General features: G+C 69.5%; 1 protein-coding gene and 1 long non-coding RNA gene across 2 annotated transcripts; both read left to right on the top strand.

Moving 5' to 3' along the window:
- Positions 1-668: 668 nt before the first annotated feature.
- Positions 669-4,965, top strand: LOC309583650. The gene is made up of 3 exons (XR_014227166.1): positions 669-812; positions 3,529-3,602; positions 4,191-4,965. It is a non-coding gene; the product is annotated as an uncharacterized lncRNA (long non-coding RNA).
- Positions 4,966-6,035: 1,070 nt separating this feature from the next.
- Positions 6,036-12,343, top strand: SAMD1 (sterile alpha motif domain containing 1; the record flags this gene model as incomplete). Its single annotated transcript, XM_082299333.1, has 6 exons — positions 6,036-6,407; positions 6,465-6,575; positions 9,297-9,579; positions 11,119-11,212; positions 11,514-11,625; positions 11,877-12,343. 6 exons carry the CDS (start codon positions 6,036-6,038, stop codon positions 12,039-12,041), a joined length of 1,137 nt encoding a protein of 378 aa, XP_082155459.1. The 3' UTR covers positions 12,042-12,343.
- Between the last annotated feature and the right edge of the window lie 757 nt (positions 12,344-13,100).

The following is a 13,100-nucleotide window of genomic DNA, read 5'->3' as shown; positions in this document are numbered from 1 at the left end:
AAAGGGGATCATTAACGGGAATATTAATGAAGAAGCATTAATGAGAAACGCTAACGAAGGTTGTTAATGAGCTGACCTGGCCGGTGTGAGGCTCCTAAAGTCACTTGACAGGCAGGCCCATCCATGCTAATGAGTAATTAATAGGACCCCTGCTAATTGCTGTCAGTAGCCATACACTAGCGTATGCTAATGAGCTGGCGTAATTACACAGGCGCTTGTTAATTGAACAAGGATAGGAAGTGAGGGTGGACTAATCGACAGAGAGCACAGAGCAGGGCCCCATTAGGTTAATTAAGGAGGTTAATTAACGAGCCCTCGTGCAATGCAACAGGCTGGGCGTGCAAGCCCCGCCCCTGGCCCACCCAGCCCCGCCCATTGCCTGTCAATCACAGATGCCCCGCCCACCACACGTCAGTCTTGCTGTGTGCCCCGCCCCCTCCTCCTGGTCCCGCCCCTCGGCCAATGGGGAGCGGCGGTGGGTGGGACTCAGGGCCGCGCTGACCAATGGGAAGCGGCGGTGGGTGGGACTCAGGACCGCGCTGACCAATGGGAAGCGGCGGTGGGTGGGACTCAGGGCCGCGCTGACCAATGGGAGGCGGAGGCGGGGCGGCGCAGCCAATGAGCGTTGGGGGCGGGGCCGGGCGGAGCCCGCGGGAGCCCCTGGGGCCGTGAGGGGAAACGCGGCGGGAGCGGGAGAGCGGTGAGGGGGACACCGGGATATCGCGATAGGCAGCGCGATACACACCGCGATACACACCGGGATACACACCGGGATACACTCTGGGCTACCGGGACACGGGAGTGGGAGAGAGGTGAGAGAGATGTCGGGATAGACACCGGGATATCGGGGTACGGGGAGTTGGGGAGCGGAGAGCGGAACACGCACCGGGACATCGCGATAGCGGGAGAGCGGTGAGCGGGATACCGGGACACCGGGATCTTGGGCTACCGGGACCGGGATTGGGCTAGTGGGGGAGCTGGAGAGCCGGGAGCGGAGGGAGCGGGACCGGGGAGCTCGGGGGAGGCACCGGAGGAGCCCCGGGACCGAAGGGGACCGGGGGGAGAGCGGGCAGCGAGAACGGTGAGGGGGGCAGCGGGCCCGGGGCTCCGGAGCTGCCGGGACGGGGGGAACTGGAGGGCGAAGGGCGGCTCCGGGAGCGGCTCCGGGAGCGGCGCGGGGGTCGGCACCGGGGGCACCGGGGTCAGACCGAGCTGGGGCGGGGGTCGGCACCGGGGGCACCGGGGTCAGACCGAGCTGGGGCGGGGGTCGGCACCGGGGGCAGCGGGGTCAGGCCGAGCTGGGGCGGGGGTCGGCACCGGGGACAGCGGGGTCAGACCGAGCTGGGGCGGGGTCGGCACCGGGGTCAGGCCGAGCTGGGGCGGGGTCGGCACCGGGGGCAGCGGGGACAGACCGAGCTGGGGCGGGGTCGGCACCGGGGGCAGCGGGGTCAGACCGAGCTGGGGCTCTGGAGCACCGGGGGAGGCTCGGCAGGGGCTGCCCGGGGGGGGGGCGGGGGGCGGGGAAGGGTCGGGGGTTCCCCCTCCCCCCCCGGCGCTGTCACCCCCTCCCCAGCGGGGCCCGGGAAGGGGCGGGGCCCGGGAAGGGGCGGGGCCCGGGAGCGGGCGGGGCCCGGGCGGGGCCGGGGCCTGTGAAGCCAGCGAGCGCTGCCATAGGACCGGGGGGCGTGGCCTGCGGAGGGGGCGTGGCCTGCGGAGGGGGCGTGGCGCTGGTGTTGCCATGGGGACAGGAGGCGCGCGCGGTTGCCATGGGGACGGGCAGGGCTTTGCGGAGGGGGCGTGGCCAGTTGCCATAGTGACGGGGGGCGTGGCTAACGGAAGGGGCGTCGCCACCGCGCCGTTGCCATGGGGACGGGGGCGTGGCCTGTGGAAAGGGGCGTGGCCTGTGGAAAGGGGCGTGGCCCCGGCAGGGCGTGGCCCCCGGGGGATGGGTTTGGGGGGAGGGGGCGCTCCCGGTGCCCCCGGGATGGGTTTGGGGGGGGCCGGGGGGCGTGGCCGAGCCAGGCCCGGCCCCCCCTTCATTCCCCGGGGGCTCGGGAACAAAAGCCGGGGGGTCGCGGGCGGTACCGGGGTCCGGGGGGGGCACAGCGGGGTGGGGGGGGGTGGGCGATGTTCCCCGGGGGTCCCGGGGGGGGCTGGGACCCCCCGTTCCAGCTCTGGGTGCAGGCGCTGCTCTGGGCGCTGCTTTTGGGGCGCCTCCTCCGCTACGGGGGGGGCCGCGGCCGGGGGGAGCCCCCCGGGGACCAGCCCGGGCCGGGGGCACCCCAAAAACGGGGAGGGGACCCCCGGGAGGAGCGCTGATTTTGGGGGGGGGGGCAAAGGGACGCCCCCAAAGGTCCCTCCTGGGTCACCCCGAGGTGGTCTCTGAGTGGGGGGGGGGTCCTGATTTGGGGGGGGGGCGTTGCTCGTGCCTCGGTTTCCCCCGTTCGGGGGAGGGGGTCACGGCCCCCCCCCCCCCACCCCCCAGCGGGGTCACTGGTCTGACTGGGCCGTACTGGGAGGGGCGGCGGCAGCTCCGGACACGGTGAGGGGGGGTTTGGGGGTCCCTTGGGGAGGGGTCCTGGTCCCTTCCCAGCGCTCGGGGTCCTTTTGGGAGTCCCCAATCCTCTTTGGGGGGGGGGTCTCTGTGGTTTTGGGGGGTCCCACGTGCCCTTGAGCCGTTTCGTGTCCCTTTGGGGTCCCCCTCGTCCCCTCCCATCACTCAGGGTCCTTTTGGGGTGCCCCCTGTCCCTTTTGGGGTGTCCCCTGTCGCTTTTGGGGTGTCCCCTGTCATTTTTGGGGGTCTCTATGTCCTTTTGGGGTGTCTCTTGTCCCCTATTGGGGTGCTCCCTGTCCCTTTGGGGTGCCCCCTGTCCCCCGAGGACTCCCCTGTTCCTATTGAGGTGTCCCCTGTCCCTTTTGAGGTGTCCCCTGTCCCTATTGGGGTGCCCCCTCTCCCTTTTGGGGTGTCCCCTGTCCCCCGAGGGCTCCCCTGTCCCTTTTGGGGTGTCCCCTGTCCCCTTTGGGACACTCCCCCGTCCCCCAGGACCCCTCAGTGTCCCTGCTGTCCCCCCCCCGGTGGTTTTTGGGGTTTTGGGGTTCCCACAGTCCCCCCCCCCCCCCCCGCCAGCGCTGGGTCCCGCGGTTGGGGACGCACAGGGGACAGGGGGGACATCAGGGACACCGGGGGGGACGTGGGGGGGACAACCCCAGCACGGAGGGGTGACAGGGGAGGGGACACGGGTGTCCTCAGGGTGTCCCCGGGGTGGGGGGACATCGGGGACAGGGGACATGGGTGTCCCCAGGGTGTCCCCAGGGTGTCCTCAGGGTGTCCCCGGGGTGGGGCGGTCACCAGGGAGCGGGAGGGGACCGGGATGTCCCCAGGTGTGGCACAGCTGTGTCCCCAGGTGTCCCCAGGTGTGTCCCTGTCCCTGTTCCTGTCCCCAGGAGTGTCCCTGTCCCTGTCCCTGTCCCCAGGTGTCCCCAGGTGTCCCCAGGTGTCCCCAGGTCTGTCCCTGTCCCTGTCCCCAGGTGCTGCCCCCAGAGCTGCTCCAGCTCCTGCCAGGACCTCCCCATTCCTGGGGCACCTCCGGTGGCCCTTCAAGGTGTGTCCCCATTGTCCCCAGGTGTCCCAGGGTCCCTTCAAGGTGTGTCCCCATTGTCCCCAGGTGTCCCCAAGGTCCCTTCAAGGTGTGTCCGAGGTGTCCCCAGGTGTCCCCAGGTCCCCCGGGACAGTGCCCAGGGTCATCCCTGTCACCCCCAGCGTGTCACCCACCCCCCCAGGCTGTCCCCAAAGTGTCCCCTGTGCCTCTGGGGTGTCCTTGAGGTGTCCCCTGTCCCCTTGGGGCATCCCCAGGGGGCTCTTGGAGGGTCTCAGGGGGTTTGAGGGGTCCCAGGGGATCTCGAGGGGGGGGTCCTTGGGGACTTTTGGGGACATGGGAGGGTCCCAGGGAGGGTCTGGGGGGGCCTGTCAGAAGATTGGGGGTGTCCCAAATGGTTTGGGGGGATCTTGGGGGGTCCCTGGAGGGTCTGGGGGGCTCTGGGGTGGTTGGGGGGGGGGGTTGGGGACAACGGGAGCTCCCAGAGGGTCTGGGCTGGGGGGGCTCCAGTGGTTCCCAAGGGGGGTTTGGGGGTCCCTGGGGTGGGGTCTTGGGGGGTTTCCAGGGGGGTCTGAGCCCCCCGTGCCCCCCCAGGGAGCCCCACCCCGGTTTTGTGTGGGGGCTGAGCTCCAAGGACCTGCGGGGCCCGGAGCCGACCTGCCAGGACCTGAGCCCAGAGCCCACTCGGGGAGCGGCGGGGACACCTGGAGGTACCCAAAATGCTCACCTGGACCCCGAAATGCTCACCTGGAACCCGAAATGCTCACCTGGACCCCGAAATGGTCACCTGGAACCTGAAATGCTCACCTGGACCCCGAAATGGTCACCTGGAACCCGAAATGCTCACCTGGACCCCGAAATGCTCACCTGGAACCTGAAATGCTCACCTGCACCCCAAAATGAACACTTGGACCCCAAAATGCACACCTGGGACCCTGAAATGCTCACCTGGACCCCGAAATGCTCACCTGGAACTCAAAAAAATACACACCTGGAACCCAAACACACACCAGGACCCCAAAATGCTCACCTGGAACCTGAAATGCTCACCTGGACCCCCAAAATGCTCACCTGGGACCCAAAATGCACACCTGGACCCCAAAATGCTCACCTGGACCCCAAAATGCACACCTGGAATCTGAAATGCACACCTGGAACCCCAAAATGCACACCTGGACCCCAAAATGCTCACCTGGAACCCAAAAAAATACACACCTGGACCCCAAAATGCTCCCTGGGGTTTTGGGGTGTCCCAGGGCTCTGTTTGGGGGTCCCAGGGGAGAGACCCCAAAACAAAGGAGGGGCCCCCAAAACCCCCGAGGGGTCCCCAGTCCTCCCTGCCCCCCCCCCCCCCGAAGTTTCGTTGCGTTTGGGACAAATCAATAAAATTTTGGTTAAAAACCTGGTTTGGAAATTTTGGGGTCCTCCCAAAGTGGGGGTTCCCGTGGGTTTGGGGTGGGGGGTCACTTTTGGGGTTCCCAGGCACGTGGAAGGTTTGGGGGGCGCTTGGAGTGGGGGGGTTGCCGTGAGTTTGGGGGGGGACCTTGGAAATCGGGGGGACCCCAACGGGTTTGGGGTGACCCCAAAGGGCTCAGGGGGTCCTTGGGTTTGGGGTGACCCCGTGGGTTTTTGGGGTGACCCCAACGGGCTTAGGGGGTCCCTGGGTTTGGGGTGACCCCAATGGGTTTGGGGTGTCCATGGGTTTGGGGGGGCCTGGAATTGGGGTGACCCCAACGGGTTTGGGGGGGATGTGGGCTGGGGGACCCCCATGAGTTTTTGGGGGGGTCCCAGTGGGTCTGAGGAGCCCGTAAGGGGAGGGACCCCATGATTTTGGGGGGATCACTGGGAATTGGTGGGTTTGGGGTGACCCCAAGGGTTTGGGGTGTCCATGGCCCAGGGGGTCCTTGGGTTTGGGGTGACCCCGTGGCTTTGGGGTGACCCCATTTTAGGGGGGCAGCCCGGGGGGGGGGGGGGGAGGGCTCCGCTCGGTGGGCGTGGCCATTGGAGGGGGCGTGGCCATTCGTAATGGGCGTGGCCTTTCCACACGGGGCGTGGCTTTGTCCAGTGGGCGTGGCCTAGCCGGGTGGGCGGGTCAGAGCCGCGGAGTGGGCGGGGCGACTGAATGGGCGGGGCTTATCTCGACAGTGGGCGTGGCTTAGCGCGGCCATGGGCGTGGCTTATCGCGGCCGTGGGCGGGGCTTATCGCGGCCGTGGGCGGGGCTTATCGCGGCCGTGGGCGGGGCTTATCGCGGCCGGGGGCGGGGCCTGCCGGGGGCGCGGCCGCGCGGGGCGGCTCCACCCCGAGGCGCGCGCGCGCGGCGGCCGCCGCTCCTCCTCCGAGCGGGCGCGCGCGGGCGGGGCGGGGGCGGAGGAGGAGGAGGAGGAGGAGGAAGGGGCGCGGGAGGGGGGGGGGGCCGGCGGTGCCGCGGGGGGGGGGCCATGGCGGTGCCGCCGCCGCCGCCGCCGGGCCCCGAGCAGGCCCCGCGGTACCAGGAGTGGATCCTGGACACCATCGACTCGCTGCGTTCGCGCAAGGCGCGGCCGGACCTGGAGCGCATCTGCCGCATGGTGCGGCGGCGGCACGGCCCCGAGCCCGAGCGCACCCGTGCCGAGCTGGAGAAGCTGATCCAGCAGCGCGCCGTGCTCCGCGTCTCCTACAAGGGCAGCATCTCGTACCGCAACGCCGCCCGCGTGCAGCCGCCGCGCCGCCCGCCGCCGCCCGCCCGCCGCCCGCCGCCCGTCAGCCTCCGCGACACCGCGCGGCTGCTCGGCGGCGACGGCCGCCTCACCCGCGGCCGCCTCCAGGGCTCGGCCGCGCCCGGCGGCGGCGGGGGGGCGGCCGGGGCGGCCCCCGGGGCGGGCGGCGGCGGAGCGGGCGGCGGAGCGGGCGGCGGGGCCCGGCCCGAGCGCACCCGGCTGGGCGCCATCGCCACGGCCCGCGGGGAGCGCGGGAGAGCGGCCGCGGGGAGAGCGCGGAAGGTGAGGAGGGGGCGTGAGGGGGAGCGCGGCGAGGGGGCAGCGGTGAGGGGCTGAGGGGAACGGGGGGCCCGGGGATTGTGAGGGGGGAGCGCGGGAAGTTGGGGGGAGACGTGAGGCGGCTGAGGGGAATGGGGGTCGTGAGGGGGCACCGAGGGCTTGAGGGGACCTTGAGGGGCTGAGGGGGCATCGAAAGGAGGGCGTCATGAGGGGCTGAGGGGAACGGGGGCTGCGGGGGTCGTGAAGGGGCGCCGGGGGTGGGAGGGGGGAGGGGACCGGGAGTCGTGAGGAGGAGCGCGGGAAGGGGGGGAGCGATGAGGGGCCGAGGGGAATCGGGTTCCGGGGGTCGTGACGGGGCACCGGGGGGCTGAGGGGACCCTGAGGGGTCCGAGGGCCGTGAGGGAGAGCGCGGGAAGGGGGGGAGCGATGAGGGGCTGAGGGGAATGGGGGTCCGGGGGTCGTGAGGGGGCCCTGGGGGGGCTGAGGGGACCCTGAGGGGTCCGGGGGTCGTGAGGGAGAGCGCGGGAAGCGGGGGAATCATGAGGAGCAGAGGGCCCGGGGGGGCTCTGGGGAGGGGTCCGGGGGTCGTGAGGGGGAGCGCGGGAAGGGGGGGGAGCGATGAGGGGCTGAGGGGAATGGGGGTCCGGGGGTCGTGAGGGGGCACCGGGGGGCTGAGGGGACCCTGAGGGGTCCGAGGGCCCTGAGGGGGAGCGCGGGAAGGGGGGGACACATGAGGGGAAGAGAGGGGGGGTCCGTGGGCAGGGGGTCGTGTGGAGACCCTGAAGGGTCCGAGGGTGGTGAGGGGGAGCTCGGGAGGGACCGGGAGTCTTGGGGGGGCTGAGGGGAACGGAGGGGCCCGGGGGTCGTGAGGGGGCATCGGGTCTGAGGGGATCCTGAGAGGATCGGGGAGAGCGAGCCCTGAGGGGAACGGGGCCCTCTGTGAGGGGGGACCCTGGGGAGGGGCCGGGGGTCGTGAGGGGGAACCGGGGGTCGTGGGGGGATCTGAGGGGCTGAGGCGTTCGGGGGTCGTGAGGGGGCATCGGGTCTGAGGAGATCCTGAGAGGATTGGGGGGGGGTCCGAGGGTCGTGAGGGGGAACCGGGGGGAGAGCGAGCCCTGAGGGGGGACCCTGGGGAGGGGCCGGGGGTCGTGAGGGAGAACCGGGGGTCGTGGGGGGATCTGAGGGGCTGAGGCGTTCGGGGGTTGGGAAGGGGCTGAGGGGACCCTGAGGGCATGGAGGGGACCGGGGGGCTCTGGGGGGGTGACCCTGAGGGAACCCTGAGGGGCTTCAGGGGCACTGGGGACAGGAGGGCTGAGGAGGCTGAGGGGGCATTGGGGACCTGAGGGGACCCCTGAAGGGGCGGTGGGGACGCAGGGGGGGCTTCAGTGGGTTGAGGGGACCTGGTGGAGGAGGTGGGGGGGACACGGGACACAGAGAAAGAGGTTTGGGGGGGCTGAAGGGACTTGGGGAGGGAACCTGAGGGGACTTCGGGGGCTCCTGAGGGGACTGGGGCAGCTGAGGGGACTTGGGGGGGGGTCCCCTGAGGAGATTTGGGGGGGCTGAGAGCCCTGAGGGGGTTGGGGAGACCCTCGAGGGGACCCCTGAGGGAACTGGGGGGGGGTTGAGGACGTGGGGGGGGGAGAGACCCTGAGGGGACAGTGGAGATCCCAAGGGGATGTTGGGGACCCCCAAGAGGAGTCGGGTGATGTGAGGGGACCCCTGAGGGGGCTGTGGGGACCCCTGGGGGGGCTGTGGGGGTCCCCAAGAGCCAGGACTGGATGGGGGTGGGGGGCTGGGGCGTTGGGGGGAGGGGGACAAGGACAAGGATGGGTGACAGCTCTGGGGGGAAAGTGCAGAATTGGGGTGTCCCGGGGTTGGGGGCCCCGCAGGACTGGGGGGTTCATTTTTGGGGGTGTCCCGGGGTTGGGGGCCCCGCAGGACTGGGGGGTTCATTTTTGGGGGGGAACCTGGGTTTGGGGGGCCCCGCAGGACTGGGGGGTTCATTTTTGGGGGTGTCCCGGGGTTGGGGGGCCCTGCAGGACTGGGGGGTTCATTTTTGGGGGGGGATCCTGGGTTTGGGGGGCCCCGCAGGACTGGGGGGTTCATTTTTGGGGGATCCTGGGTTTGGGGGGCCCTGCAGGACTGGGGGGTTCATTTTTGGGGGGCCCTGCAGGACTGGGGGGTTCATTTTTGGGGTGTCCTGGGTTTGGGGGGCCCCGCAGGACTGGGAGGTTCATTTTGGGGGGGGCTCCTCAGGACTGGGGGTGTTGTGATTTTTTGGGGGGCCCTGCCAGACTGGGGGGTTCATTTTTGGGGGATTCTGAGTTTGGGGGGCTCTGCAGAACTGGGGTGTTCATTTTTGGGGGTCCCCGCAGGCCTGGGGGTGTTGTGATTTTTGGGGGGCCCCTCAGGACTGGGGGTGTTGTGATTTTTTGGGGGGCCCTGCCAGACTGGGGGGTTCATTTTTTGGGGGGCCCCGCAGGGCTGGGGGTGTTGTGATTTTTTGGGGGGTGCTCTCCCCGTCCCCTGAGCTCTGGAGCAGCTCTGGAGCCCCTGCTTTGGGGTGCCTTTGGGGGCCGTAGCTTTTGGCGTCAGGGCTGCCCATTTTTGGGGGGCTGTAGCTTTTCGGGAAGGGGGGTGTCCGTCTCCCGGGGTCCCCCTGTGGGGGGGGTGGGGTGACCTTCACGCTGATTTTCGGGGTGTCCCCCCCCCCCCCCACCCCAGCCCCCCTGCAGCAGCAGCGAGGCCTCGGCGCGGGAGGAGGAGGAGGAGGAGGAGGATGAGGACGAGGAAGACGAGGACGGGACGGGCTCCGAGGCCTCGGAGGACGCGGGGCCCCCCCGGCAGCTGAACGGGGAGGGCCGGGGGGGGCCCCCCCTGCGCCCCCCGGGGCAGCCGCCCCCCGAGAGGCCCCCCCAGCCCAAGGCCTGCGCCCCGGGCGAGGGCGGCTGCCAGCACATGGCCCCCCTCAAAAAGGAGGGGGCCTTCGGGCAGCCCGACAGAGCAGGTGCCGGGGGGGGCGGTTTGGGGGTGCTGGGGGCGGTTTGGGGGTGATGGGGGCAGTTTGGGGGTGATGGGGGCTGTTTGAGGGTGATGGGGGCAGTTTGGGGGTGCTGGGGGCTGTTTGGGGGTGATGGGGGCGGTTTGGGGGTGATGGGGGGAGTTTGGGGGTGATGGGGGCAGTTTGGGGGTGATGGGGGCGGTTTGGGGGTGATGGGGGGAGTTTGGGGGTGATGGGGGCAGTTTGGGGGTGATGGGGGCGGTTTGGGGGTGCTGGGGGCAGTTTGGGGGTGATGGGGGCGGTTTGGGGGTGATGGGGGGAGTTTGGGGGTGCTGGGGGCAGTTTGGGGGTGATGGGGGCAGTTTGGGGGTGATGGGGGCTGTTTGGGGGTGATGGGGGCGGTTTGGGGGTGGTGGGGGGAGTTTGGGGGTGATGGGGGCGGTTTGGGGGTGATGGGGGCGGTTTGGGGGTGGTTTGGGGGTGCTGGGGGGCGGTTTGGGGGTACTGGGGGCGGTTTGGGGGTGCTGGGGGCTGTTTGGGGGTGATGGGGGGCGGTTTGGGGGTACTGGGGGGAGTTTGGGGGTGATGGGGGTGGTTTGGGGGTGGTGGGGGGCGGTTTGGGGGTGCTGGGGGCTGTTTGGGGGTGATGGGGGGAGTGTGGGGGTGGTTTGGGGGTGCTGGGGGCGGTTTGGGGGTGATGGGGGTGGTTTGGGGGTGGTGGGAGCTGTTTGGGGGTGCTGGGAGCTGTTTGGGGGTGCTGGGGGGTGGCTTGGGGGTGGTTTGGGGGTGCTGGGAGATGGTTTTGGGGTGATGGGGGCAGTTTGGGGGTGATGGGGGGAGTTTGGGGGTGCTGGGGGGAGTTTGGGGGTGATGGGGGCGGTTTGGGGGTGCTGGGGGCTGTTTGGGGGTGATGGGGGCGGTTTGGGGGTGCTGGGGGCTGTTTGGGGGTGCTGGGGGCAGTTTGGGGGTGCTGGGGGCGGTTTGGGGGTGCTGGGGGCTGTTTGGGGGTGCTGGGGGGAGTTTGGGGGTGCTGGGGGGTGGCTTGGGGGTGGTTTGGGGGTGCTGGGAGATGGTTTTGGGGTGATGGGGGCGATTTGGGGGTGCTGGGGGCAGTTTGGGGGTGGTGGGGGCGGTTTTTGGGTGGTGGGAGCCGTTTTGGGGGTGGTGGGGGCAGTTTGGGGGTGCTGGGGCAGTTTTGGGGTGGTTTTGGGGTACTGGGGGCAGTTTGGGGGTGCTGGGGGCAGTTTGGGGGTGGTGGGTCAGGCCAGAGTGTGGGTGGATGGTCAGTGGGTGCTGTGGGTCGGGGGGGGTCAGTTTGGGTTGGGGGGGTCAGTCTGGGGTCAGTGTGGGGTCAGTGTGGGGTGTGGGGGGGTCAGTGTGGGGTGGGGGTCAGTGTGGGGTCAGTGTGGGGTCAGTGGGGGTCAGTGTGGGGTCAGTGGGGGTCAGTGTGGGGTGGGGGTCAGTGGGGGTCAGTGTGGGGTCAGTGGGGGTCAGTGTGGGGTCAGTGGGGGTCAGTGTGGGGCTGACCCGGTGCTGTCCCCGCAGTGTCCCCGGCGCTGGTGGGGGCAGAGCCCTCGGTGCCGCTGTCCCCGGGCCGGCCGGGCCCCCAGGCGGCCGAGGGGGCCCCGTTCAGCTGCACGTGAGTGGGGGGCCAGCGGCCCCTCGTGTCCCCCAGTGTCCCCCAGTGTCACCCAGTGTCACCCAGTGTCCCCTCGTGTCCCCTTGTGTCACCCCATGTCCCACCCAGTGTCCCCCTGACCGTTGTCTCCGTGTCCCCGTTGATGTCCCCCTGTCCCTGTGTCATCCCCCGCTGTGCTGTGACCGTGTCCCCACAGCATCCCCTGTCCCAGTCACCGTGTCCTGCTGTCCCCGTGTCCCCCTGTCTGTGTGTCCCCCACCTGGGTGTCCCCGTGCCGGTGACGCTGTCCCCGTGTCCCCAGGGCCGGGCGGAAGGACAAGGCCGTGGACCCGGTGGAGTGGTCAGTGCGGGACGTGGTGGAGTATTTCACCGAGGCCGGCTTCCCCGAGCAGGCCGGGGCCTTCCAGGAGCAGGTGGGGCCACCCCTGCCACCCTTGTCCCCTCCCAGTGTCCCCACAGTGTCCCCAGGGCTCCCCCAAGGACACCCCTCCCCAATTTCTCCATGTCCCCTCCATCCCTGGGGTGTCCCCTCCATCCCTGGGGTGTCCCCTCTGGGGGTGTCCCCGCTGTCCCTTGGGTGTCCCCTGTCCCTCACTGTCCCTCACTGTCCCTCACTGTCCCTCACTGTCCCTCTCTGTCCCTCTCTGTCCCTCTCTGTCCCCAGGAGATCGATGGCAAGTCTCTGCTGCTGATGCAGAGGGCTGACGTGCTCACGGGGCTCTCCATCCGCCTGGGCCCCGCGCTCAAGATCTACGAGTACCACGTGAAGCTGCTGCAGCGCAGCCACTTCCAGGACGAGGAGCCCCCCCCGGAGCCCTTCCCGGCCTGAGCCCCCCCCCAGACCCGCGGGGGCACCCCCAGACCCGCGGGGGCACCCCGGTATCCGGGAGGGCTCCTCCCCCCTCGCTGCTGCACACAGAGACTTTGGGGGGGTCCCACCCCTTTTTTGGGGGGGTCTCCCCTCTCTTTGGGGGGCTCCCATCCCTACTTTGGGGGGGGGGGGGGGCATCGCCTCTCTTTAGGGTCCCACCTCTATTTTGGGGGGGGTCCCACCCTTATTTGAGGGATCCCACCTCTCTCTGAGGGGGTCTCATCTCTATTTTGGGGGGGTCCCATCTCTACGCTGGGGGGTCCCACCTCTATTTTGGGGGTCCCACCCCTTTTTGAGGGGGGTCTCTCTTTTGGGGGGGGTCCCACCCCTTATTTGGGGGGGACTTCTCTTTTGGGGGGGGGGGTCCCACCCCTCTTTTGGGGGGGGTTTCTCCTTGGGGGACCCCTCTTTTAGGGGGTCACGTCTCTTTGGAGGGGCCCACCCCTCTCTTTTGGGGCTCACCCCTCTTTTTTGGGGGGGGGGTCACCTCTCTATGGGGCGCACTGGGGGTGGGGACACCCCACTCCTTGTGGGGGTCACCCATCTTTTGGGGGGGGGTGTCACCTTCTTTGGGGGGGGGGTCACCCCTCCTTGAGGGAGCCCCCCCCTTTTTAGGGGATCCCCCTTTTCTTTGGGGGGGATTTTTACCACGGGGGGAGGGGGTTGGGGGGGCTCTGCCCGGAGATGTTTTAACCTTCCCCAGCCTGTGCCCCCTCCCCTACACCCCCCCCTCCCCAAATTGGGGTGCGGCCCCCCCACCCCTAAACCCCCCCGCAGTCTGTGCCCCTCCCCCCTTCCCCGGGCCTGGCTCGTTTTGGGTTTTTTTAAAGAAAAACGGAAAAAATAAAATGGATAAATACAAAACCTGGGGGCGTCTTTTGGGGGGGGGGGTGATATCCCCCCCTGCCCCCCCCCCCATTTGGGGGGTTTGGGTGGAATTGGGGGGGATTTGGGGGTGGGCTCGGGGAACCCCCCCCGTGAGGGGAGGGTGCTGCGCATGCGCGGGTCCTCCTGGCC

This window comes from Coloeus monedula, assembly GCF_965178545.1.
Source record: "Coloeus monedula genome assembly, chromosome: 31".
NCBI classification, from domain to species: domain Eukaryota; kingdom Metazoa; phylum Chordata; class Aves; order Passeriformes; family Corvidae; genus Coloeus; species Coloeus monedula.
Note: the sequence above shows the minus strand (reverse complement) of the source record. Positions and strands in the feature narration are given on the sequence as shown.